This window comes from Indicator indicator, chromosome 1, assembly GCF_027791375.1.
Source record: "Indicator indicator isolate 239-I01 chromosome 1, UM_Iind_1.1, whole genome shotgun sequence".
Classification (NCBI taxonomy): domain Eukaryota; kingdom Metazoa; phylum Chordata; class Aves; order Piciformes; family Indicatoridae; genus Indicator; species Indicator indicator.
The window spans coordinates 116,103,892-116,130,540 of record NC_072010.1 but is presented as its reverse complement, the minus strand read 5'-3'; the positions used below and the strand labels follow the sequence as shown (position 1 = coordinate 116,130,540).

At 38.9% G+C, this 26,649-nt stretch overlaps 1 protein-coding gene across 2 annotated transcripts in view; it reads left to right on the top strand.

Annotated features, from left to right (window-relative positions):
* DSCAM (DS cell adhesion molecule) overlaps positions 1-26,649 on the top strand; it is a 420,943-nt gene that overhangs the window by 372,045 nt on the left and 22,249 nt on the right. Inside the window, exons 26-31 of one of the 2 annotated variants that reach the window (XM_054400261.1) lie at positions 2,080-2,256; positions 8,910-8,940; positions 14,969-15,084; positions 17,823-17,972; positions 22,082-22,279; positions 26,075-26,377. In XM_054400261.1, coding sequence (XP_054256236.1) covers positions 2,080-2,256; positions 8,910-8,940; positions 14,969-15,084; positions 17,823-17,972; positions 22,082-22,279; positions 26,075-26,377 — 975 coding nt within the window. Of the gene's footprint in view, positions 1-2,079; positions 2,257-8,909; positions 8,941-14,968; positions 15,085-17,822; positions 17,973-22,081; positions 22,280-26,074; positions 26,383-26,649 lie in introns of both variants that reach the window. The other variant, XM_054400269.1, reaches the window with a different exon arrangement.

Genomic DNA, 26,649 nt, shown 5'->3' with positions numbered 1-26,649 from the left:
TTCCATTTCTTCATCTAATCATTTTCTTTGTTTTGTGCTAAAATTGCATCTCAGTTAAGACAAGATGAAAAATAAATCCTGCTGTGTGTTTATTCCAAGAAATGGAAAATTAGAAAAAGAAAGAAAATAATGGGGAAGAACTGCAATGGAACACTAGAAAAATATTCAAAATGCAACTGGAAGAAAATTAATTTTTGGATATACCTGATATAGGTTTGGATGGTTATAGCTTTTCTGTTTATCTCCATCCCTTTAGGGAACTGCTTTTTTCATTATATGCAACACAAATAGCTCTTCCTTCCCCACCCCCCCAAAAAAAAAAAACCACAAAAAAACAACAAACCACAAAACCCAGGACTTAGAATTCTACCTTTTTGCTGTGGTTATGACATTCACATTGTACTACCTCATATCACAGATTTGTCTGGGTTTTTTGTTTCCTGATAATATATGGTACATAATAAGATATAACTACATCGCTCAATGCAGCAATTGAAATGTGAAAAAGGGATATGCCTGGTTTTCTATCTCACCCTCCTTTCCTTTTAGCAACCAGATAGCCACATTTATGTTTTAGTAGCTGGTTAAAATTGAATAGCTTCCATCGAAAGCCATCACAGTTCACAATACTTGTGTATTTCTACCCATTTCAAACAAATCTGCATTTTATAGCCTCGTTTGTGGTTGCACTCAGCAGCTTAGTAATAATCAGGAAATGAGTGAGAACTCTTCCATGACTAAACAGCCTTCCAAAAAAAAAAAATAAAAAAAAAAAATAAAAAAAAAAAGCTGCATTCTTCTCATGTCCTTTAGAAGTAAAGTAAGTAAAGTAAAAAAGAATTGAACAAGTATTATATATCACCAGGAATCCAGCTATATTCAAAGTGCAAATATATCCCAAAATGAAAAAGTGAGCTGCCTGCCAGTGCTAGTAGTTTGTAGATTAACTTCTCTCATTTCACTCTCAAAATCTGATTGTTTCTATCCAGTGTTACTCTCCTGTTTTACTGATGAGTATAATGTCAGACACTCTTTAGCAAATTTGCATCAGGTTAGGCTATCTGAATTCCAGATCAATATCACTACTGCACCCCTAAGACATGATGCATTTCTGTGCAAAGGATTCATCTGATGTATCTAGCACAAAAAGAGCTTTGTCAAGTACATTCCTTACAAAGAATCACAGAATCACAAAAACATTCAGGTTAGGAAAGATCCTCAGGATCACCAAGTCCAGCCATAACCCTACTCTACAAGGTTCACCCCTAAACCAGATCCCCAGGCGTCACATCCAAATGACCTTTAAGCACATCCAGGGTTGGTGACTCAACCACTTCCCTGACCAGCCTATTCCAATGCCTGACCACTCTTTCTGTGAAAAAAAATTTCCTAATATCCAGTCTAAACCTACCCAGTGGTAGTTTGAGGCCATTCCCTCTTGTTCTATCACTAATGACCTATGAGAAGGGACCAGAACCAGCCTCTCTATAATGTTCTTTCGGGTAGTTGTAGAGAGCAATCAGGTCTCCCTTCAGCATCCTCTTTTTAAAACTAAACAACCCCAGATCCCTCAGTCACTCTTCATAAGATTTATTCTCAAAAAAAAAACCCACCCCAAAACAAACAAAACCAAAACAAACAAACAAACAAAAAACCACCAACAAAAGCAAACCAAAACCCAACAGAAAGTATGAATGTCAAGGCAGTTCTGTCTTCCCATAGTAAGGAGTAATGCATACATGTAACAATTCTAAGACCTCTTACAGCTTTGTAGTGTTTTAATATGACTTAAAACTGATTGTCATATTTGACTGTATAATGGGCATGGTTTTCTGTCTTTGCTGAATGCACTTCTCCATTTTTGATAATCTGTAAGTCCCTGCAGTTAGTACCTTATTACCAATGTGACTGGTTACATGTGTGTGGCTATTATACGTGCAGACATAGCATCCACCTTGAACAAGATAAATCTTTCTTAATGTTCTGCCTGCACTTGAAAGATACAACATGCCATATTCCCTGTGAACTCAGTCTTTTGTCTTCATTAATAGGCATCTAATATCATGATACTGTTTCCAGGTACAATCCCTCCACTCATTAAATCAGTTGTGCAAAGTGAGGAAGGGCTGGCAACCAACGAAGGGCTAAAGATGCTGGTGACCATTTCTTGTATCTTGGTTGGGGTCCTGCTGCTTTTTGTGATGCTGCTGATCGTGCGGAGGAGAAGGAGGGAGCAGAGACTGAAGAGGCTGCGAGGTAAGATGAGAGCTGTGGCACTTATTTCTATAGGTGTATGCTCCCTGAACAGGAAAGAACAAGTAAGGCTGCATGTGAGCAAATACTTCAGTCCCCGGTTGGTGTCATTTTCCTGCAGTATGTAACAGACACGAGGCATCAAAGCATACCTGTTTTCTATAGAAATTCCTTCTTTTAAATTTGTTAGTAAGTTTCTTTAAAAATAACCTATGGATACATTGGGGAGGGGGAGGGAGAAGAAAAATATTTCTCATATGTTGATGTATATTTCCCTTTTATGTGGTGGGTTTTTTCCCCATGTGAACAGCATGGATTTGTTGCCATGTCTTTCCCTATGACGCATTATAACAGAACTATTACAGCAGCACTTCTCTGTTCACTGACCTTCCACTGTTGCTGTTCTGTACTTTTGCCTAATCCTTATTCAAATTTGAGTAACTTTTAGATCTGTGAATTCACTCAGCTTTATCAGTCTTCTAGTAAATATCCCACAGCCAGTTTTTTGACCATGCAGTCTACCACTTCTGTACTTGGCTCTGTAAATTTTCACACTAGTACACAACAGCAGACCTTATACTGAAGCTATCTGGGAAACATACTTTCAAAGTACACACTGAATAAATAGTGAAGTGATTTATCAGCTGCAAAAAGAAGTCTTAATAATTTCCAAGAGCCATCCAAATTGTTTAGTGACTTGTATTTTAACCAAAATATGATTGTGATCTATATTAGACCCAGGGCCAGCCCTGCGTAATTCCATCTCACCTTAACATCTGTTCATCTCTCTTTTGGGTCTCATTTTGTCTTTTGTAACAATATTTTGGATATTAAAAACCAAAACCAAAGCAAACAAAAAAAACCCCCAACCAAACCAAACCACACCAAACCAAAAAACCCCACACCACAAACAAACCAACCAAACCAAAACAGAGGTACAGGGCTCTTAGGCATAGGCAAACTCATAGATAAAAAAGGACAACTAGCCTTGTGGTTCATACACAGCTATGGAAATCAGGGCATCAGGATGTTTTAATTTGCATAATAACTTCCTCATTGAAAAACTTTTTGGTCATTTACCTCGATGAAGTGTTTTTTTCGTCAAAAAAGAAGTGGTATATTAAGGGTGAAGAAATTGTTATCTTATCTTTTCAGAAATACTGCAGAATTACATCCAGTAATGAGCAGGATATTTTGATCTGCTTGGCTTCAGGAAATGATGTCTGTGCACATTTAGTTTTTCATGGTTAATTTACAAGTATTTATAGATTTTTGTGGTGCAGTCCCTTAAGGAAGACTACTGATCCCTGGCTAGTATGGCTTTTGCATAGCACAAGACTTCTCTGACTTATTTCCTCTCAGAATACAAGAATTTAGAAAAACATCTGATCTTCACTTCAACACAGGCAACGAAAAAATTCCATCAGTACTTTCGATAAAAGTCTTTAGTATTTAGCTACCATTTCTGTAAAAGTTGCCTCTCACTTCTTATCTGAATTTGTCAAGCTGCAGCTCAACATCCAAACCATCTGGTCCTGTTCTGTCTTCTGTACAGAGACTGAATTTCTTTTTTGTTCCATATTTTCAGTCTCTAAAGATATTCCTTTTAAATGGGCATAACCAAGTAATTTCTTAATGTTTTCATTGGTAAATGAAACAGATTATTTTTTTTTGTCAGTTTCTCCATTATTTATTAATTTCAAGGCACTTATCTGGTCCTTTTGCAACATTTTGGTAGCTTTCCTCATTTGTGTATGATAGAACTTAGCATAGTATTCTAGCAACAGACTAATCAGCATCAGATAGAGAGGTTGCAGTCGTTCTTCCTTCCCTTTGTGGTTTTCTGCCTGTATCTGCAAGAACTTTTTGGATCCTGCATTATTTTAAGAGTTACCATTTAACATTGTATCCATTCAGATCAACTGACAATTCTCTGATTACAGTGGAGCTGGGGAACATTCTCCATTGTATGGCTATGGCTTGAATTGTTGGTATACAACCTTATCCTAATAGAGATTCACTGGTAAATTGTGGCCAGCCTACCTAGTGATCCATTCAAATTGTCATCCCTTAATTACCTGGCATTTTCCCTATATTTATTTCTTGTGTAATTTTCAAACTTTTAGCAGTGTGCTGTCCCAAGGTACATGATGACAATAAATAGCCACCAATAATCTTCTGCTTAAAAATTGTATTTTGAATATGTTAAAACCCATGAAAAAATGACTGCTGTGTTCTTTTACGTCATGCTACTTTGTAAACAAAATGTTTTGAGGTGCCAAATATTTGCTCTAGAGAAATATAATATTTTAATGTTGATTAAAAATTCAGTGAGAGTGTTTTCAATGTCATCAATTCTCAGTGATTCTCAATCTCATTTTTTAAAAATCAGCTTTGTTTGACATAGCTGATAGATTGCAAGTCTATATTGCTTGGCCATCAAGCTTCATTCCAATGTTTTTGTGGTTTCATTTGTTGCCAAAATCAGATTGATAGAACATCAGCAATTCAGATTTTTTTTTTTATTATTCTTTCTGAAGACTGATCCCTTGATAGATGTTTTCTGCACTTCTGGAGGTTTCTTCATGTTATAAAGGGCTTTCTGCCAATCAGTATTGCTCTCCCAGAGAACTCCTTAATAAGTTCTCTAGAAAAATCTTGTGTGCAAGTTTTTCAGATCTCACTAAAAAAATATCTTTGCTTTAGTGGTTGTTGTATTCAGTTTTCATCTGAATTAGTTTTGAAATTTAAATCCTGTCATTGTCACTTGATATGTGTTACTTGCTGGGGTTTCTTTGGGACACAGGACTCATTTTTTCCTAAATCATGATTCCACCATCAACTTTCCTCTAGTCTACATCAGAAGTAATAGTTTCAACAGCGAGACCTTCTAAAAAAAAATTATACAGGTTCCTGATGTAATTCTTGCTTTTGTGGCTGCAGGAGATGTGTTTTCTTCGAACCTACTTGACAAAGGAATGGAAGTTGCAGATTTATTTGCAACACATTCTGCATGCAAACATTAGCATTTGTGCTTATAGACAATGAGTTTGTGGTTCCAGTTTCTTTGGGCGAAATGTGGCACAAGAAAAACAATCCCTCCATTCCTAGCCCTTTTGCTCCTCATTTTAGCGTACAGGAACAGGCAAATCTTTGTCTTACTTCTGTGTCACACCCAGTATGACTTATTTCTCCCAGCAGTAGTCTGCTTAGAAAGAAAGCATAGATTTCAGCAAAGCTCTGATTTTTCCTAGTTTAGTAGTTCCACAGGTCAGGTTATAAGCAAGTCAAGTGCCTGCTGAAGTTCATGCAGCCTTTAGTAGGTCAGCATGTATTATAACAGAGAAATGTGATGACTTACCACTCTTTCTCCTTACTATTATCCTAGCTCCAATACTACCATAATAGTGTTCCCTTTGTTTTTAAATCCAACTCACCTTAATCCAAGCAGAAAGTACCAGCATAGCTTGACAATTCAGAAGTTGCAGCATGCAATTTAAAACTGTATCACAGCCCCAGATTTCCCAGGAGGCAAGCCAAACATGTCAAGAATTTTAAAGGTGGCTGCTCCAGCAAATGGAAGTGAGGGCTATTGCTGGATTGGTGTGTGTCCCTGGAGTCCTGTGGCAAACCCATGGTGAGGAATGGCTTGTCTTTCACTAAAGATGGGCTGATGCTTGGCTGGAATGAGAGACTGCCCCTTTCACTCTGCCATTCATGCCACCCCCCAAAGCCCTGTTTTTCCCACCTGAAAGCTGTGAGATCAGACAGTGGCAGGGATATTGACTCATTTTATGAGCTATTCTCAATTTGATGATCAAAAGCATAATGTAGGAAATACACTTTGCAATCTGCAGTCCATACTCATTGTTTGTGATACTAACAACATTTCTTCAGTAGCTGATGGTTTAGATGTGCTGTTATATTCAGTTGTTTTTAGGGTGTTTGTTTGGTTTTTTGTTTTTTTGACTTTGATACATACATGAGATCCATTATCTGTTTCTTTTTGGTCCAGTCCTACATTAGCCTGTGTGCCCAGTACAGCTATCATTAACAAAACTAATGCTGCTGACCCCTGTAACAATCTGCTTGAATAATTAATGTATTTAAGTCCTGCTGATGGAGTTAGATTTTCTCCTACAGTATTTTCTTGTTTGGCTTTTGACATGTAACATGATCTTGGATGATGCCTCATGTTATTTTTGATTGAAGATGCATTGTCTCCTTTGCATCTCTTTGACCAAGAATGCAGACATGTTAATGAGCACTTGAATATGTGCCACATACATTTAATGGTGAGAACATAACATTTTTTTCCAGGTGCAGCAGCATGGAACACAGATATTTCCTGTGCAGCACCTGAGACCATGTGAGAGAGGCTGTTTGTCTTTTAAACGTGGTAAACAAATCTAAAAAGTAAACTGAACAACATTGAGCCAAGCAACCTTCAACTTTGTCCCTTCAGCTTTTCTTGAATTGTGCGTTATTTGCACAAGTATCCATAGTCTTCACTGCTAGTTGAATGAAAACACTATTTGCATATTAAATCATCCTTATTTTCTGTGCCAGTGGGAGAACATGTGCATAACCTCTTCATGATCCTAGTGCTGCTAGAATAAGAAGCAGCATCATGAAGTTTGCTGAAAACAATATTACATGGAACCAGAGCTACTTTTTTGTTTGTTTGTTTTTCTTGTTGGGTTTCTTTTTGTATACTTCAAACTAATTGGGTCCTTAAAAGTCAGCAGCAAAACTATCTCTGACATCATTTGGTAGCAGCAGCAGTGGTAGTCTGGTTTATGACTAATGATAAAGACATTGTTGTCTATTATGTAGTACCACTTGTAAGAATGTTTAACAGCAAAAGGTAGTACCAAACAAAAATAAAGCTGGAAGTGGGGAGATTCAGACTGAACGTGAGAAAGAAGTTCTTCACCATGAGAGTGGTGAGAGCCTGGAATGGGTTGTCCAGGGAGGTGGTTGAAGCCCCATCCCTGGAGGTGTTTAAGGCCAGGCTAGATGAGGCTCTGGCCAGCCTGATCTAGTGTGAAGTGCAGTCCCTGGCATGGGGGTTGGAAGTAGATGATCCTTGTGGTCCCTTCCAACCCTGACTGATTCTATGATTCTATGAAAATGAAATATAGAAAGTCTGAGAGACTAAATGGAGCACTATATGGATTAAATGGAACATCTAGGATGAAGAGTCCTTCCTTCCACCAGCAATCTGCCATGACTTGTGGTGAGAAAGGATAAGGAAGGTTAAAACTAAAGGAGTAGAGTAAATAGATCTAGAGGAAGCAAAGAATTTCACCTTCTCCGGTAGTAGGTGAGGAATAAAGCTTAAGGTAGGCAAACTGGCAGAGTGTCAGAGAAATAGAACATAGAACGTGGATGAAAGGGTTTTATTCTTGAGGGTTTTTTATGAATAAAAGAGCATTCTGTCCATTCCCTTTAAAAATGAAGCCAGAACGATGCATTAAGATGGTGGTTTGTCATGCCTGCATCCTCGGAATTTTAAAGGCAGGATATTTAATAGGATCACAAGCAAGGAAATTGTTGTATGTGTAGGAAACCCAAAAAGTAATTAAGGAATGAAAAAGGTGGAATGAAGAAAACAAGGCAAATTCAGTAAATGCCTTGGCAGGTGCTGGTAGATTTACAAGCAGCAGATAAAAGAAGAAATGTAAAATTTCACTTAACAGGAGAGTTGCTTGAAGACTTAGATCTTGGGATTGTTTTCAGTTTGGATTTGCCTCCCTTGATTGCACAAAAGGCTGTTTAATTGCTGTGTGATGTACGTAAGGACTCTGGAGTCAGCATTTTTAAATTCATTTGTTTAGCATCAGACTGCAGGAAAACAAAACATTTCCTGAACAATTCTACAGAAATTTTATTGTGCTGATAAAGTTTTACAGAAAGGTACCTGAAGAATGCTGGGTGAACTAACCTTCAGCTCTGTCTTTTGATCTACTAAGTACCAGAATAATTATATCCCCTAAGGACTTCATACAAATAATGATAGCAGTGAAAACAACAGGAGGAATATTTTTCCTTCAGCAGCACCTCATTTCCCGGGGCAAATCCATGTGGGAATAAGCCACCTCCTGTTTTGCGTATAGATTGTCCTCTAAAGACCCAGCAGTAGTTTTGAATTATTGCTAGTGGAAAACCGTTCATAATTGAGAGCAGCCAAACAAGTTGATTCCTTGGAGACTTATCTTGCTCAGACCTTGACACAAACAGGTTTGGTTTGGAAATGGTGGCTCAGCAACTGCTCATCCAGCTTGTGTTTGGGTCCTGACCAGAGATGGAAGCCAGCATTTCTGTTTTGCATTTTCTTTTTTCCTCACCTGTTCCCTTACTAACTGTGGCATGAAACAACTAAGATCCCCTTATTTGTTAAATTGTTCCTGCTTCTGATAAGCTTCAATGGTAGCTTGCACTTCTCTAAGCATATTTGTTGATACTAAGGAATTAAACAGGGCTGTCTGGGCCTGAAATGCACTTTGGGCACAAGAGATTTTTAGAGATTATATTATTCTTGCCAGCAACCTGAGAAGGAAGAGTGGTCTTACACATGGCTAATTCAAAGCACATACTTGATAATAATCCACCAGATTTTCATTTGAGGTGACATTTCTTCTGTTTTCTTCTAGATGCAAAGAGTTTGGCTGAAATGCTTATGAGGTAAGAATACACTCAATGTTTTTAAATTGGAAAGTGTTAACAGTGGCATCATATGTAAAAGTTATTAGAGGACAGAGAGAGAAGTAAACCTATCACTAAATTATTTTTCAAAGCATATCATTTGACTGTTTGTTAAGAACTAGGAGGTTAAGAACTAGGACATGTGTTGATTAGAAATAGGAGAGAAAAGATAATCTGTGAAAGAATTTAATGGTAAAAACCTGAGATTTCTTGTATTGGTAGAGTAAATGAGAGAAGTTATGCAGGTCCATTTGGACAGTTTTCCTATTCAGAAAAATATTTTCATAATATATACAAAAGTAATTGCTCTTCAGGGATTGAAGGCAGTAAGTTCCTGGATGCAAATATCTTTGAACTTTACAGTTATATTTATGTGATTCAGTATTGCTAGCTGCTTATACCCAAAGGTATAGATGAGCAGGTAAACCCATTTCTCATTTCTCATTTCTGTTCCATCAGCTCAGCACCTATCACCACAAGTCTTTCAAAGCTGGAAATTTCTTATCTTCAATGTGTGTTCTTTTGTCTGGGGAAAACATTGAACTTTAAAACTGCTGCATATATTTAAAAATAGAATCACCAAGGGATTATTTTTAAGTTCAAATGAGTTTTGGTTTGCTAGAAAATATTTTTTTTCTTAAGCAACACATTTGAGAATGTCATAGACATCTTACTAACTGAACTGTACCCTAAACTTCCTCACCCATGATAAACTTCATCTATTATTGTAAGAATACACTTACCCAAGACAGGGTGACAGATGGTTTTAGTGTAAACTCAGCTCTATGCCATCAGTCTGCAAATGCATTTGAATAGCACTACTGATATGTAACAAGGCTGGTCATGCAGTTCAGGTCATAACCTTCCTATCTGCCAGTTAGAAACCCCTGATGGCAGCAGATTGCAGGTTTAAGCAGCTTCAGCAAGCTATGCTCTGATATTTTTCGGTGTCACAGAAAGCAACAGAGATTAGCATATGCAGCAAGTCTGTTCCCTAAGGAAACCCAGCATGGCTGAAACTCTTGGATGAAGATATTCGTTCTCAGTGACAACCACACTTAACACTTCTGCAAAACTGGTAGCCTGGTTAGCTTCACTAGTCTTTTTGCCACTGCTGCAAGGCCATTTCAAAGCCTGACTCCTCTAACACTTAGAAAACTTCTATCAAACTGCCAACATAAGTGTATATGCTCAATCTTTTTTTTTTTTTCCTTTACTGATATCAGTCTTTGGATTAAAGAACTTCTTTTTCCCTTCCCACCTGGTGTACTCAGAGAGCAGTCAGATCCATTCCCAGCTTTTAGTTCAGAGCTGCTTCCCTAGGTAAATCATCTACCAGCATTTCTCTTTACTTTTCCTTTCAGCATAACTGAAATATGATCAACAACTCAATTTTTCCCTTCTCATTTATTAACAAATAATCTTGATTTTATTAAATAGTCATAATTTATGTTTCTTTTGTAAAAATGTGAACAAAGACAAAATACTATTAAAACAAGACTTTTGAGGAAGTAGGGAAGCCTACATTTGCAGATGCATCATAACTTGTAGCTCTCAAAGGGATGCTTTTTTGGGGACCCTGCTTTCTGCAGGCTAAATTCTCTGTCATTTGTAATAAATCTGTAAAATACCTTCAACAGAACCTGAGCTATCCACCATCACTAGATCTTTCTGAAGATTTAGCATGTTAAGACTTGGGCGTGTTGATTGGTGAGAAGCTCAACATGAGCCAGCAGAAGGCAAATCGTATCCTGGGCAGCATCAAGAAGAATGTGGCCAGAAGGTCAAGAGAGATGGAATCTTCCCCTTTACTCTGCTTTTATGAGACCCCACTTCAAATACTGCATTCATTTCTGGTGTTCCCATCATAAGAAGGATGTAGAATTGTTGGAGTGAGTCCAGAGAAGGGCCACAAAGATGATCCAAGGGCTGGATCACCTCTGCTATGAGGATAGGGTGAGGGAGCTGGGGTTGGTCAACCTAGAGAAGAGAAGTCTCCTGGGGGACCTTATAGCTGCTTTACAATACCTGAAGAGGTCCTACAGGAAAGCTGGAGAAGGACTAGCAACAGGACTAGGGGTATTGGTTTTAAACTGAGGTAGAATAGGTTTAGACTAGATCTTAGGAAGAAGTTCTTCACTACAGGAGTGGTGAGACTTGGGAATAGGTTGCCCAGAGTAGTTGTGGATGCCTCCTTCTTGGAGCTGTTAAAGGCCAGATTGGATGAGGCCTTAGGCAACCAAGTTGAGAAGCATCCCTGCCAATGGCAGGGGGGTCAGAGTAGAGGATTTCTGAGGTCTCTTCCAACCTAAGCCATTCTATGATTCCAATAATCAAAGGATAATCAGCCCTCTCCAAAAAGTAGTCACATATTATAAAGCCCCTAACATTTAATGTTTTTTAAATGTCACTAAGATTTGTTATGATAGAAATATCAAGAGAGTATGTCATCGGTTGTGCCTTGCTGTTTAAGAATTGGACAGAGAGCAGGAAAGATGGTTCCCTGCTTGACAGGAAAGTGTAAGGGGTAGAGAGAGTTTTGTGTATCTTTCCCTTTGAGGAGATTTTTATGAGCATGTGTAAAGCAGATTAAGGATGGAGCTTTGCTTTGAAAGTTGCTGGCTTTTGCTATGTAAGTCAAACGTCTGGGGAGCAGGCTAAATCCCAGAAGTTGACAGTGTAGCAAGAGCTGCACAACTTGCTCCTGATGCCTTTAACCTGCAAACAAAGATCCTTGCTGCTGTACAATCAGAGCTGCACAACTTGCTCCTGATGCCTTTGACCTGCAAACAAAGATCCTTGCTGCTGTACAATCAGAGCTGCACAACTTGCTCCTGATGCCTTTAACCTGCAAACAAAGATCCTTGCTGCTGTACAATCACAAACATTTTTGGGGGTGGGTAAAAGCATTGATCCAGCCAACTTCTTTGGAAGAGTTCACTGTGAATCAGTATAGCAATTGACTGAGCTTTCTCGTTTTGAAGATGAGTACATTTTCTCCCCAAATATCCTTCTGACAGGCCAATCACTTACAAGTTTTAGCTTTTCATATGTTTTTACAATAACCAGATTAGACATCAGGAAGCCAAGAGGTGACCTGACTCTCTGCCAAGAACCCAGAATGACTTTTGGTTTACCGAGCACCACATTTAATCCCTTTACATAACTAGCTTGATACATTTAATCCTCTCCTGTGCATACAGATATTTTCTGTCACTCAAGTAAGTACTTTTTAATTGAAAATCCAGGAAAAAAATATTTATAAGGGAGTTGTTTGGTTTTTTTTTTTTAACTATGCCAACTCTTTCAAAATACCTTATACATCGTCCTTCCTCTGGGAAAAAGCTCATTTGTCCACAGGCTGTACATAAAAGCTGAACTCAATCAAACTCAAAGTCCTACATACCCCCAAGTGTCTGTCTTTAATAAATGGCCAAAAGCAAGCGTCTTGGTAGAGTAAAAGATTACAGCAAATGCCTACTGACTCATTTCTCAGGCAGAGTTTTGTGTCTGAATTTTTCTAGCCTTGAAAATATTTGGGCACCCAATTTCAAACCTGCACTTCTAAAAATATTTTTCTGACTTTCAAATCCTAGAGGCACCTAATTGCTGTCGGCACTTTAGGTTTTTATCATCTGAAAGCTGAGCTATTGTGGTCTGCAGAAATTAATTCAAAATTCCTTGAGTCAGGAAGAGACAGCATGCTGATCAGCAGCAACCCTCATGCTACTGCCAATTCCCTGTTCTGTGTTCGGACACTCCATGTCACTGTGCTGCTTCATATAGGAGAATTAATTAGACCAGTAAGAAGGAGGAGAGTGATCACATAACAAAGGCATAATTCTTGAGCACAGGTAGGGAATTTTCCTGAGTATAGAGAGACGTGGGTTCCTGTTCTGGCTTGAGGGCCCTATTTTGCATAAAGCTGTCCCTGAAGCCAAGAACAGGATTCAGAATTCTCTCTTGGCTGATAAGCAACATAATTGCAAACCTGAGAATATATCCTCCTGCTCCTTGTGGTCTGAACAACACTTTCTGTGTGATTAAGTACCTTGCAATAGTAGGAATTCAGAGCATTTGTACTGCAGAAGAGCTTCTAGTTTTCTTTGGAATTCTGAGATCTGCATTCTCTGAGGATGTCTAATCTGATCCCTTTGTCTCCTACATCTCTGCTGAGCAGAGGAGGGGTGCAACGATGCATTTATTAGACTCAATTTTGTATTGCACAGATCTTGTAGGTATCTGGTTGTTTGTATCCTGTAACTGTTGGATTATTGATTGTTAATTGAAATTGGACCTCAGAAATTCAGTTTACTACTTGATTACACAATTGCACTGTGATCTTGTAGAAGCCCAGAGTACTCTGACTTTTCAAGGGCATGTATTTAAGCATATTTGGAATGCAGATAACATATTAGTCTCTGATTCTCTTAACATTTCAGCAGCTTGAGTGGAAACCAATAGGATAGTGGCATCTAATCCATGCAGAGACTTTGCAGAGACTTGGAGAATGTCAGTGTGGAGTTTATCTACATTTTAGGATCCTAAATGTCTTTGTAAATTTATGTGCTTAGTAAGACACTGTGACTACTATTTTCCACTGATTATATACAGAGAAAAGTCTGGCAGACCTTGGGTAGCTCTCCTGAAATTTTGCTTCCACAGTGATTAAATGAGGCACCAGCTGTTTGAATGCATTTCAGCTACCCATCTGTATGTGATGGCAACAGTATTACCCAACCACCAAGTTACAGACAGAGACAGTAAAGTTTGAGATGCACAGATAGTGTTAATGCTGGGGACCACAGGTAAGCAGCGAAAGCCTGCAAGTGAGAATCAGCCAGGGGATGTACCTGTGTGCCTTGCAGATCTCTCTCTTGGATTTGGAGCAAAATTACTGAACATGTGACAAGGAAATTCCTAAACTCCCAAAGAGGACTTGGAGAATCTCCAAACCTGCAATAGTTTAGTCTTACTCATAGGAAACACAACAGGATGATAGGGTAAAGGAGAATTAAAGTTAATGACTTGCAGTTATTTTACACTAGAAAATGAGCCTTCACTGGATTTTATATGGCTCTTTGAAGTGTGAGCACTTGGATCACACTGCTGACTGATTTGTCTAAACTTTCCTCAGCCTCCCTGCATAACACAATATTTGTAAATATTCCCTCTCCTCTAAAGAGTAATTACATCTAGAAGGGCAAAAAGTTCCTGGGTTTTTAGTGCAGTCTGAAGGTTTCTTGGTGCAATCTCTGTACTAGAAATGATTGCAGCACTCAGTTTTACTATCCATTTTCATTTGTTTTTGGTAGACAGCTCATTTAAGAAGTCATTTTCTGGTACACAACCTTCAAAATGAAATTGTTTCAATTTGCATAGTGATAGAATAATTGGTTTGTGTTCTTTTTTAGATTACTGCATCAATCAATTAGAAATAATCCATGAATGTAAACAAAATTTGCAGTTTTAGCCTTGAAACATCAATGGAACTAAACTCTTCATTTATTTTATGCAATTTATTAATGGAATCACTAGTTATTAATTTTATTTTCCATGTGTCAGTTCTGGACTTATCTAATAAAAAATAATGAAAAGGTAAAAAGTGATTAGAAATTACTGAAGACATCATTTTCCTACCAACCTGTTTGATCAACTGTGTGTTTCTTTATTCATATTCATGTGGAATGAAAGAAAAGGTCCACCTTCCAAACTGTTTTTACTAATTTCATTATATGACAACACTTGGAAAACAAAATAAAATTTTCAGGAGATTCCTACTGATAAAGAATAGACCAAATCCCTCAACACTGTGTATATATTTAACTGCTTGTCATGTGCAATAAATTAATACCATACGCTTGTTCTGAAGAGAGGAAAATGTGTGTTTATGCTGGTTATGTTTGTATTATTTTTTGTTAGAGTTGGACAGGCTTAAAACGTGGAAGTCTGCAAGTGCCTTTTAGTTTAGACTGACTTAATGTATACAATTCTCTTTTGTTTTCAGCAAGAACACCAGGACGTCAGATACACTTAATAAACAGCAGCAAACACTGAGGATGCACATAGACATTCCCAGAGCACAGCTTCTTATAGAGGAAAGGGACACGATGGAGACCATTGGTAAATTCATGTTGGGCTTGTTTTCACTGGTTGTTGTAGCAGGCACTTGAGGTGGACTTGCTGTATCCCACACATTTTTCCCACTACGCACATCAAGAACAAAAGAGCTCCAAAGTAATCTGCCACATTTGAAAACTGAACTGATGTGTGGGTTTCTTTTTTTTTTTTTTGTTCTCCCATTTGGATCATTTTCCCCTTTAAGTAATCTCAGTGTAGTATTTAATATAATGCAGGACATTAGGAAAATGAAGCCAGCAAGAAAGAGACGCTTCAAGAAATTGTAAATGAGGAGTGGCAGTTTGATGATTTCATTTTGATTTCTCTTTTGGCTATGACCAGGCAATCGGATCACTGGCATTGCTTAGAAGGAAAATGAAATCCTGAATTTACAAGATCAGTATTTAAAAATCTGCAACAGCCAACATTTAAAGCTTACACACTGCATATTGTATCCACCTGTGCATAACGAATTATATTTCAACATTTTTATCAGTTTTCAGCTTTTGTGTATATATGTAAAATTCACACCTAACCTATTTCACACCACAAACCCCAAGATTTCTCATGTGACTGGCACATAACTGAACTGTCATGATAAATAGGATAGTTTGATGTTTCGGGGGGAGGAGGTTCCAAATGGTTTAAAGGTAAGTTGTCCGAAGTCTCAACAAAATAAAAATGCAACTTTATATCATGACTGTATAGTAATACTCTGTGACAAGACCCTCCAGAATGATTGATCTTGTTAGACTTTTTTGATCCAAAAGCATGTAGAAGAGGCCTGTGACAGCTTAGAACTTATAAGTGTCTGAGGCCAGAGAGGAAAGCTCTGCAAACTGGGAGCATCTTGGAATCTCCTGTCCATGCCCACGCTAGGGAGGAGCAAGCTCCTTTAGCCGCACGCCCTGTCACACTTGCTCAGTTCGGCACAGGGGCTGGCCTAAGGGGACATAGAGTTTGTGCTGCACATTTGAAAAGGAGACCTGTGCTTCACCTGAAATACAGTCCTTTTTTAATCCTGATTTGAGGTTCCCAATGTTTGCCTGAGTGACACAGCCTTTTGTAAGCCCAGTTTTTAGTTTTGAGTTACAGTTGCTAAGCAATAGGGAGTTACAGTGGAAATACCATTAGTGCCTTAACTATAGCAATGTGATCAGTGCCTTGGTAATAGCCAGCTCTCCACACGGCACTCAGAATAAGCAGGCACTTTGGCAGTCTTTGACATATTTTACTGCCAAGGAGCTTTATTCCCAACCTCAATAAGACCTCATCTTTTGCCAGCGACAGAGTAATCTGATTTCATAATGCACATTCTATTTATGGCCTTCTTTGGGTAAAAAATGATAGTTATGTTATTGTGCAGAGTCTTCTCCTTAATGGTGTTATGTCAAGTTAAAAAACCCCAAACTAAAACAGGAATGTTTAGAACAAGCAGATTAACTTCTGCTGACAAGTAAATACAAAGAAGCCCCACTGCTGCCAGTCTGCTTAGAAATACATTACAAAGCTATAGAGCAGAGCAGAGAAGGAGCTTCTTGTGGATTTTATTACTATTATGAATGGATAAAAAGACTGCAAAGAATGCAAAAGAAAGTCTGATTGCATGCAAATAGTTGTTCTGCAAGCACAAAGTCAGTGGAGGAGTTGTTGTTGTTAAACCTTCCATGATAAAGTGGACCAGATTCCTCTTTGGAGAAAAAAAAAAATAATGAAACACAGATCACAGCTGGAAAAAAAAAAAAAGGTGCTTTATAGCACCACCTTTCTGCAGGGATCAAAGTCTGTGTAGGAATTTGGGGAATATATCCTGCCCAAAAGGGAAACAATAAGCAGCAGTAATGGTCAGTGCTAGCATTTTTTTTCCAGTTCTTCCCAAGGTCAGGCTTCACCTTGCACCTTTTTTTGCAGCTGCAGGAAAGCCTATAGTCATCTGGACTGACTGTGTTGAGAGAACCCGATATGATTCACACAAAGGTTTCCAAAGCTTCTTTTCCAAACCTACGATAGTGAGACTGGTTGCAGAGACAGCTGGCAGGATTTAGCCCTTAACTTCCAGAACAGTAGAGCACTGGACTTAAGCTTAGCTGACCTGCAAGTATATTTCCATTGTCTTCACTGTGGTACTCACATGCTCAAAAATAAGCATCTCCTTACAAGCAATCTTGGGTCATGGCCATCCTTTCTGCAATATTCTGTCTCTGGAGAAAAAGCTGACTTGTAGAGTGCTAGTTAAAAACATTACCTTATGACCTCTTTTTGTGAAGACATGGGTGATTTCACTGAAGGCATTCCTAATTATGTTAATTTAAAAAAGAAAAACACTGGTGTGTTAAAATCTCAACTGAGCTCTCTGAAAAAAAGAAGAAGAGGTCAGGGTTCAAAAGATGGGAAAGAAGGAATTAGGGTCAAAAGTAATTATACGCAAATGATCTTTTCAAAAGGATGCTTAATTGTCTGTCTCAGCTGCACAACTTTAAAGTGAAATCACAAAGACAGACATGAAAATTACACTTATTCTTTGGCTTTGTACAAACTTTGTTCAAACCCAGAGGCTTCCAAGCTGTAATGCACACTTCAAAGGCATCTTCAGTCCTGTAGAGAAAGGGAGCTGTCACTGTCTGCGGTGGTGGACATGCTTAGCTGGAAAATAACTGGGGACTTGTTGTAAAGCTCTGATAAAGGCAACCCCAAAATTCATTGCTCATGATCTATTTTTTTTTTTTCCTTTTCACTTACAGATGACAGATCAACAGTTCTGCTCACTGATGCAGATTTTGGAGAGACATCTAAGCAGAAGTCATTGACTGTCACCCACACAGTACACTACCAGTCTGTGTCACAAGCTACAGGACCACTGGTGGATGTTTCTGATGCCCGTCCAGGAACAAGTAAGCATCCAAGAGAATATGTTATCTGGAGAGGAGTAAGCTATGTGAAAATGCATACTGTGCTCCTGCTTTTGCATCTTCATGGGTTTTTTTCCTTCAGTATGAAAGCTGAGAGAAATCTATTTGGGTCAGCAGGGATTATTTCTTATACAATTGCATTTGGTGATTCAATATGATAAAAATTGCATATGCATCTGAAATGTAGATGTAATTTGATATAACTCTTACTTGACTTTCATTAAAGTAAATGCATGATAGATTTTAATTTCTAGAATTTATTGGGTAAATTAGCTTAATGGGTTTTAGTGTCTAATTTTTTTTTATTGGTATTCAATCTTTATTGTATTTCAAAATACATCTTCCCTCCATATCTCTCCATCAGGCAAGAAATACATTTCTTGTTATTACTTTTCTTTAAAAAGTTCTATTTCCAGTTTTAGTTATTATACTAAATTGCTTTTCCCAGACATATTAATGCTGAACTATTCTTATAGTGATTAAAAGAATATCATAAATTAATGTACTACTGTAATCCATTCTTTATATTTTTCTCATGAATGTGTTGCATGTCTACATAAATGGGATTCATGACCCTGAATGAATACTTAGGCTAGTAGGCTAGTGACCTACCAAAGTGGAGGTCACTAGCAGTGTGCAATTTCTAAAATCTCTTGGATTATTCTGTTTCAGAATTTGCTTACTTGGTGAGTTCAGTGAACATAAGTGCTGAAAGCTGAGTTCTTAGCATACAAATTATTTGAAAAATCCTCATTTCATCTCTATTTCCACTCCAGTCTATAAACAATAACTGTTCTGGTCCTGACCTTGCTGCTTTTCTACCCCTGACAATTTAAAGATATAGTTAGTTAGTTCTTCAGGACTAGATTAGTATCACTGTTTTTCATCCATGAAGAGTCATGACATTTGAATTAGAAGAGTCAAAATATGCTATTTGTTTTCTTTCTGATACCACTCTTCTCTCACTCCTTTAGTTCCTGTACATGATGGCTAGTCTGCTCAGTAAAAATATCATCATATGATTTTTATCACATTGGCAGATCAAGACCATCTGAGTACACAATGACTCCCCATTATTTTCCAGTCCTGCCTTTTGTAATAAAGAAAGAGACATCATTCCAAAACTGCATGCCTGTATCATACCATATAACCAGCATCATCCAAAGCCCTGTCTTTTTGTGTGTAGTTATATGCTTCGTTCCATTGAAGCCAGGGAGAGACTTCCTTCAAATTAAACCGGGAATTAATTCATGTGTAAGAATACAATCTAGCTCTGGAAATTGTGGTCCACTTTTGTTATGCAACAAAGGTCTGATGGCAGCAGTGCACAGGACTTGGTCAAAGACTTTTAGGTAGTGTTCTCTGGATTTCAGTTACTAAAATATAGTTTTGTCAGAGGCTGGCCTATAAAATTTTGTCTAGATCCACATCTATGAAGAGGGGAACACTGCCAAAGCTGAGTGGCTCAGAAGTTATGGATCCTCCCACCTAGCACATTCAAACTCACTCTTTGGCAAATATTCCCTTACAGCACTTTTTGAGATGTTCTCTGGTTCTTTTGTGTTTATTTATAAGAGAAGTATGCTCTGTGAATGTTTGCCTTGCTCACCTCTTCAGCATATGGCAGCAGAGATGGTTTAACAGCTGGGGCACTCAATATGTGCTGTCCAGCTTTTTGCCCACCAGCACTCCTAAGTCTTTCTCTGCAGAGCTGCTTTCTTGTCTTAGATTGAAGGTTGGACTCAATGACCTTAGAGGTTTCTTCCAACCACAGCAGTCCTATGAGTGTATATGGGTATTGGGGATTGCCCTGACATAGGCACAGGATTTTGCATGTAGCCTTGTTGAACCTCATGACATTCACACAGGTCCCTTTCTTGTCCAGGTCCCCTTCTTGTCCAGGTCCACTTCTTGTCCAAGTCCCTCTGAATGCTCAGGAGGATGAGCTCTGAATTCCAGCATGCTGGCAGAAAGATCTCCCTTCTCCTTCAAATTGCTGGCAAAAGCCTGCTGAGTCACAGGATAAAAGAACAGTTGAGGTTGGAAGGAAAAGCTGGGCACTGGCTAGTCTGATCCCTCTGCTTAAAGCAAGGTCAGCTAGAGCCATTTGCCCAAGGCTATACCAGACATTTTTGAGTTTCTTCAAAGATGGAGACTCCACTATTTCTCTGGCAACCTGTGCCAGTGCTCAGCCTCCCCCACAGTAAAGTTTTTCCTGATGTTCAGAAGGAAACTCCAGTGTTTCATCTTGTGGCCATTGCCTTCAGTCTTGTCACTGGGTACCACCAAAAAGAGCCTGGCTCTGTCCTCTTTGCACCTTCCCTTCAGGTATTTCTATATATTGATGAGATCCCCCCTCAATTCTTCTCAAGAGCAAACATCCCCAGCAGTGTGTGAGAGTTTTCCCACCAGTACTCACCTTCTGTCTTTCACGTCTTCCCTCAAAGAAGGCATGAGGTTCACTTAGAATCATAGAATCTTAGAATCATAGAATCATAGAATCAGTCAGGGTTGGAAGGGACCACAAGGATCATCTCGTTCCAACCCCCCTGCCATGGGCAGGGACTGCACCTCACACTAGATCAGGCTGGCCAGAGCCTCATCCAGCATGGCCTTAAACACCTCCAGGGATGGGGCCCCAACCACCTCCCTGGACAACCCATTCCAGGCTCCCACCACTCTCATGGTGAAGAACTTCAGGCTACAATGACAGCATGTGCCAACTTTCCACAGCTGGGACAAGCTGGACTTTATACTAACAGGTTGGCTGTGCCATGCCAAGTTTGGTTTTGGATGTTTCCCATGTGAGGTGTCTATGTGTTGCAGTATCAAGAGGATCAATGGAATCGGGTTCATATTTTTCCACCGCTGTAGGGGGGGAGATGTGAAACAGGAGCAGGATCAGGCCACAGCTGGTATTTGTAAACAAAGATGTTGTTTCTTTGAAGCAGCAGAATGCAAATACTGTGAATACTTAGGCAGAAGCAATGCTCAGAATCATTATCTGGGTATTGTTTTTTTTCTTTAAATTGCTTCTGCTAAAATCTCTTACCTCAAAGACTGACAACTTCACCATTTGAATGTCAAAGAACATTTGAATTCTTCATTTCTAATACCCTTTCTCTCTATTGTTACTAATATCCTTTCAGAAGCTTTGAAGATAAATCCTTCAGTGATGATTTAGTCTCTTTCTGTTTGCCATATAATAATTTTTCTATTCCATTTCCTTTGTTAGGGAGTTCAAGACTCACTTCTACACAAGAACTCTTTATGAACAAAATTAAGGAGGTCAATTTTGGCAGATAGTTTTCTTTCACTCCCTTTGTCACCATATTAATCTCTGGGGTAATATAAAATAAAACATTGCTGGCCTTAAGTAAGAAGCAGAGGACTTTTAAAGTTGAAGAAACTGTATTTATTTATTATTTGTTCCAAAAACAGTCAAATCTTTATGAACTGCTTCCTAGTAAAATTCTGATGACATTATTACAGGTTATTTTTCATATCTTGGCTACTTTTAAAAAATAAAAATAAGATTGGGTGAAATGTAGCTGGTTAATACCATGATGTTGTAAAAGCATCATCTGAATGTCCAGCAGAGGAAATTATATCACCACATTTCTGAGATCACGTTTTTACAAACTCAGAGCAGGTACCTGGTGTAGGTTTCTGAAGGCACACCTACACTGATAATCTACCTTAGATTTTCTTTGAGATGTGGTATGAAATTCCTGACCAAGTCTACTTACCTTGTGCTCTTTCACATTTCAAAGTGTTTTTTGTACTGGAGAACTTCTGATGTGGGAGGGAAAAGATAATGTATGTGTCAATGGGGGACTGGTGGAGCTCTCAGCTCTTCAGATGTACAATTTTTTTAATGCATGGTTTCGTTAGAACAGGTATTAAAGAAAAAAAAATGCACTAGCACTTTAGAAAGGAGCAGCACTTTCACTGTTATTTTTCCGCCACTAAGACGGTTTTGTGGATTTTTTAGCCAAGGTGATTTCAGTGTCCATTCCCTTCTGACAAGGAATGTTTCCTTACCAGTTCAAGAGCCTAGTGGCAAAGACCCTCTCTGTTATCCACCACAGATCCTACCACAAGGAGGAATGCCAAAACTGGACCAACAGCTCGCAATCGCTATGCTAGTCAGTGGACCCTCAACAGACCTCACCCCACCATATCAGCTCATACCCTCACCACAGACTGGAGGCTGCCAACTCCCAGGCCAGCAGGATCAGTGGACAAGGAGAGTGACAGCTACAGCGTCAGCCCCTCGCAGGACACAGGTAGGGGGCTTTCTGCAGTGGCACTGTGAAAACAGGACAGCAGTAGCTGCAATAAACTTCTTGGTCCTTGATGTACTTCATTCGGTGCTTTGGTGCCATTATTTTTTCCTTGCTGGGGTGTTTTTCTGTAGGTTATTTAGAAGAGGATGCCATAATGCATATAATGCTAAGGATAAGAAATGTTGTGTCTGTGATTCCTCATGCCATACGCACATACTGGAGTCCTTTGAAAGATACGGTGGTCACACTTCCTGTGGTCAAAGCTCTCTCCTTCCTGTGTCTGAAGGAAAGAGAATTTGCTGCATAAAATGGCACTGACCAGGAAGAGACAGCAGTAGCAGCCAAGAATATGCTTAAATTGTTGGCTAATGGTCTCAAAGTTTGAACTACACTGAGATTTGTATTTTCCTTTTCGCTTTCATGTAATATGTTCAAAGTGGAAAATCCACTTATTCTAAGTGGAAAAACTGAGGGAAAAGCCTGGAATTAAAGTCTAGGTCAAAATTAATTCATATCACTGAATATTGCAGCATCAAACGCTAATTTTCCTGAGAAACAACTGGATGATAAGCAAGGAGATTTTTTGTCTTTAGTCTTCAGCTCTTCTTGAATGTCTTCACATTATAAATGCAATTGCAACTGAAAAAAAAAAAAAAGAAAAAGCTTTGTTCTTTGCCCTGAAGTGAACAAATGACAAAAAAAGGCAAGTTAATGAGTAAATGATTAAACAGAAGAATAGTCACAATGCAAATGTAATATAAGTCAAGTAAGAAGAAAGGTAAACACAATTCAAAAGTATGCCTGAGAGAAGCGAATCTAGGCTGACTCCTAGGAAGAAATTGCCTAACCTCTATCCTGATTTTAGGGAAAAGTGTTTTTCACATGAAAAATCTATACGTTAAAGCTATAAAACAATAGGTGTGACTGGCCTGACTCTTTATGAGAACAAGCATCTGACTTCCCTTCCATCCACTAATTGGTTGGAATTCTCATCTTTTCACAGTTCATCCTCTTAAACTTCTCGATCTCTGTAGTGCCTCCACAGCTCTCAATAGATACCTCTAGCCAGCTGACAAAATTCAGCCTAATTTCTTCAGGTAGAATTATCCTAAAGATCAAATTTAGTAGTTGCACAGATACAAATATAAATAACAAATGCTAAGTCAGAAACCCTTTTTGTAGCCATTCCAGATTTCAGGTGCACTTGCAGGTGTTCCAACATTTTGTCCCCCAAGGATGTTTCCCAATGCATGTGGCAAAAGGCAGAGAGTTCAATTTGCTATGAGTTTTAGTAGGCAAACTACATGCAGGTTTGTAAATGGACTTTGCAATCTGTATTTCAGTGTGGCTACTTCCCTGCTCTGTCTACTCTTGAATACACAGTTCAGTTATGCAAGAGATAGCAAGCTTCAGATTGTGCTCAAGAAAGGTTTTCTGGTCCCAAAATATATCTCTATTATGCCACTTGGTTTCTGGGAAAAGAATACAGTCAGTTTAATCTGAGTACTTCAGAAGTTTAAAATTTCCAAACACACATTAGAATAGATGTTACCAAATTATGTGTTCAAGAATCAATTAAATTAATGTGCACATTTTACCACTTTTCCAATATGCAGTTCAGACTTCTGAATCTAGCTGATGAAGTTCATATTTGTCAGAATTTAACACTTCTTATCAAAACAATTCAGCTTTTCAAGGCAGTAGTTTTTAAGAGAAATGCATTGCAGCACTTCATAGCTCTAAGTTTAAATGTTCTAATTAGATTTCATTAGAAATTTTCTGATTTCTAAAGGTTTCATGAGATTCGCCCTGGGCTTGAATTATCTTTCATGAAGTCTAAAGTAGATGTTCAAGTAAATTCTTCCTGGAATAGTCTCCCCAGGGCATGGGATATGGGAATCTGCAGGTCCTGACCTTCAAGGACCAAACTAGCATATTTGCATGACCCTCATGTTTACAGACACTGCCTTCCAAGAGTTTCTAGTTGATCAGAAACTGGGCAATACATTATTTTCATCTGATTTACAGATTAAATGTGAAAAACAGAATGATGCTTCCTGAAAAGGGGCAGGAAGAAACAGAAAAAAAATAAAACCAAGCTTTATTTAAATTCTGGCTAGCTCAAAATCTTAAGCAAGTTACAGCATATTATAGAAGTACATGCCATTTTAAATAATGCACAGTCGTATTTACAAGTGGCAAGAGTGTTATTCTTTGTGCTCAGTGAAAACTGATGTGAGGATCCTTGCACACAATAAAAAAGATAAAGATTTGCAATAACAACACAGTTGCCTCTGGCTCCTACAGGAGTTCCATTTTTAGGAATTAGCTATTACATTGTGCCTGTTTATTGAACATCACCAACAATGTCTGAAATTGTACAAATCTTGGGATGAAATATGACTTCTGTCCAAGGAACTTTTAAAAGTTCTCTACTCTTTCAGCCCATTGAAGCAGAAGTGTGATGGATGCGAAAGACGAGCATCATTTTCCTGCAGAACTAAATGATGCATTTCCAGGATGTTTTTTAATCTGTCAGTAGTCATTTGCATCTTCAGTAATAGTGCTTGTTTAAGAAATTGTGTTATTCTCAGAAATTCATCAGCAGAAAAGAACAGCTTGTAGGTCATAATAGCCTTTGTGTCAAATATCAAGCCCCCATTAGCTTCAGCAGCATTGAAAAAAAAAAAACCAAACACCTGAATGACTGCAGGCTGGTAGCTAACAACAAAAAAAAATTTTGGTTTGCTTATTACCTTTGTTCTGTATGAAATGAATTAGTATTTTATCTGAGAGTTAGTATTTATCTGAGAGACACTGCCTTTATATTTGACCTTTGTCCTTGGGGCTTTCTCAAAAAGAAGATCCAAGGTTGAAACAGGTACAGAAAGTTATGCTTTCCCACCTAGACATCACCTCTCAAAAATATGCCTGAGATACATTAAAAAGATAATGTAAAGAAGCTGTTCCTTGTTTTGCTAAATTTGTTTTCTGGGTTTCTAACATTTGTAAAACATTTAACTTTTAGAATTTTTTTTTAAGGTAACCTTTTTCATGTATTATAGTTTATTTCTTCTAACCCATGAATTTCATGCTAAGCCAGATAAGCCTGCTAGCAGAATAAAACTTCACTTTAGGTTATCTGGTAATTAGCAAGTAAGTGACTGAAATAAAAATTGTGCAGACGTTTATAGAGAGGCAGACTCACAGGATCACAGGATGTTAGGGGTTGGAAGGGACCCAAGGAGATCATCGAGCCCAACCCCCCTGCCAGAGCAGGACCATACAATCTAGCTCAGGTCACTGAGGAACACATCCAGATGGGCCTTGAAAGTCTCCAGAGAAGGAGACTCCACAGCCCCGCTGGGGAGCCTGTTCCAGTGGTCTGTGACCCTTACAGTAAAGAACTTCCCCCTTGTGCTGAGGTGAAACCTCCTGTGCTGCAGCTTACATCCATTGCTCCTTGTCCTATCACAGGGAGCAAGTGAGAAGAGCCTGTCCCCTCTCTCCTGACACCCAGCCCTAAGATATTTATAAGCAGTCTTCTCTTTTCCAGACTAAAAAGCCCCAGGTCCCTCAGCCTCTCCTCATAAGGTACATGCCCCAGTCCCCTAATCATCCTCATAGCCCTCTGCTGGACCCTCTCCAGCAGATCCCTGTGCCTCCTAAACCGGGGAGCCCAAAACTGACTCCTTTAAATCCCCTTGCTAATTCCTTCATTTTGTTGAGCTTTCCATCCAAAAAGGACTGAGTAGATGTTTTCTTTCTCCCACCCTTTGCGTTTCTGGTACGCAGATCGCGCAAGAAGCAGCATGGTCTCCACAGAAAGTGCCTCCTCGACGTACGAAGAGCTAGCCAGAGCGTACGAACACGCCAAAATGGAAGAGCAGCTGAGACATGCCAAGTTCACCATCACAGAATGCTTCATATCAGACACATCATCAGAGCAGCTGACAGCAGGGACGAACGACTACACAGACAGCCTGACCTCAAGCACGCCGTCGGAGTCGGGGATTTGCCGGTTTACCGCATCGCCCCCCAAGCCTCAAGATGGAGGGCGCGTGATGAACATGGCAGTTCCAAAGGCACATCGGCCAGGTGAGGTGTTAGAGGTAACCTGTCGGTCCCCTGGGGGTGCATTTCACCCTATGCCCAGGAGAAGGCATATCACAATCAGGAAAGATAAGTGCACAACCTGTTCTGTAAACTATTTACAGAGAGAATTGCTTTTTGTCCCAGTTAATATGGCATTGGAGTATATTCTCCTATATATAGAACAATTAAGAACTTGGAAATTCAGGAATAGAAAGAGACTGTCTAGGCCATCTGAATCACTCCTCTACAGCTGCATCCACCAGGCAATAGAGCCT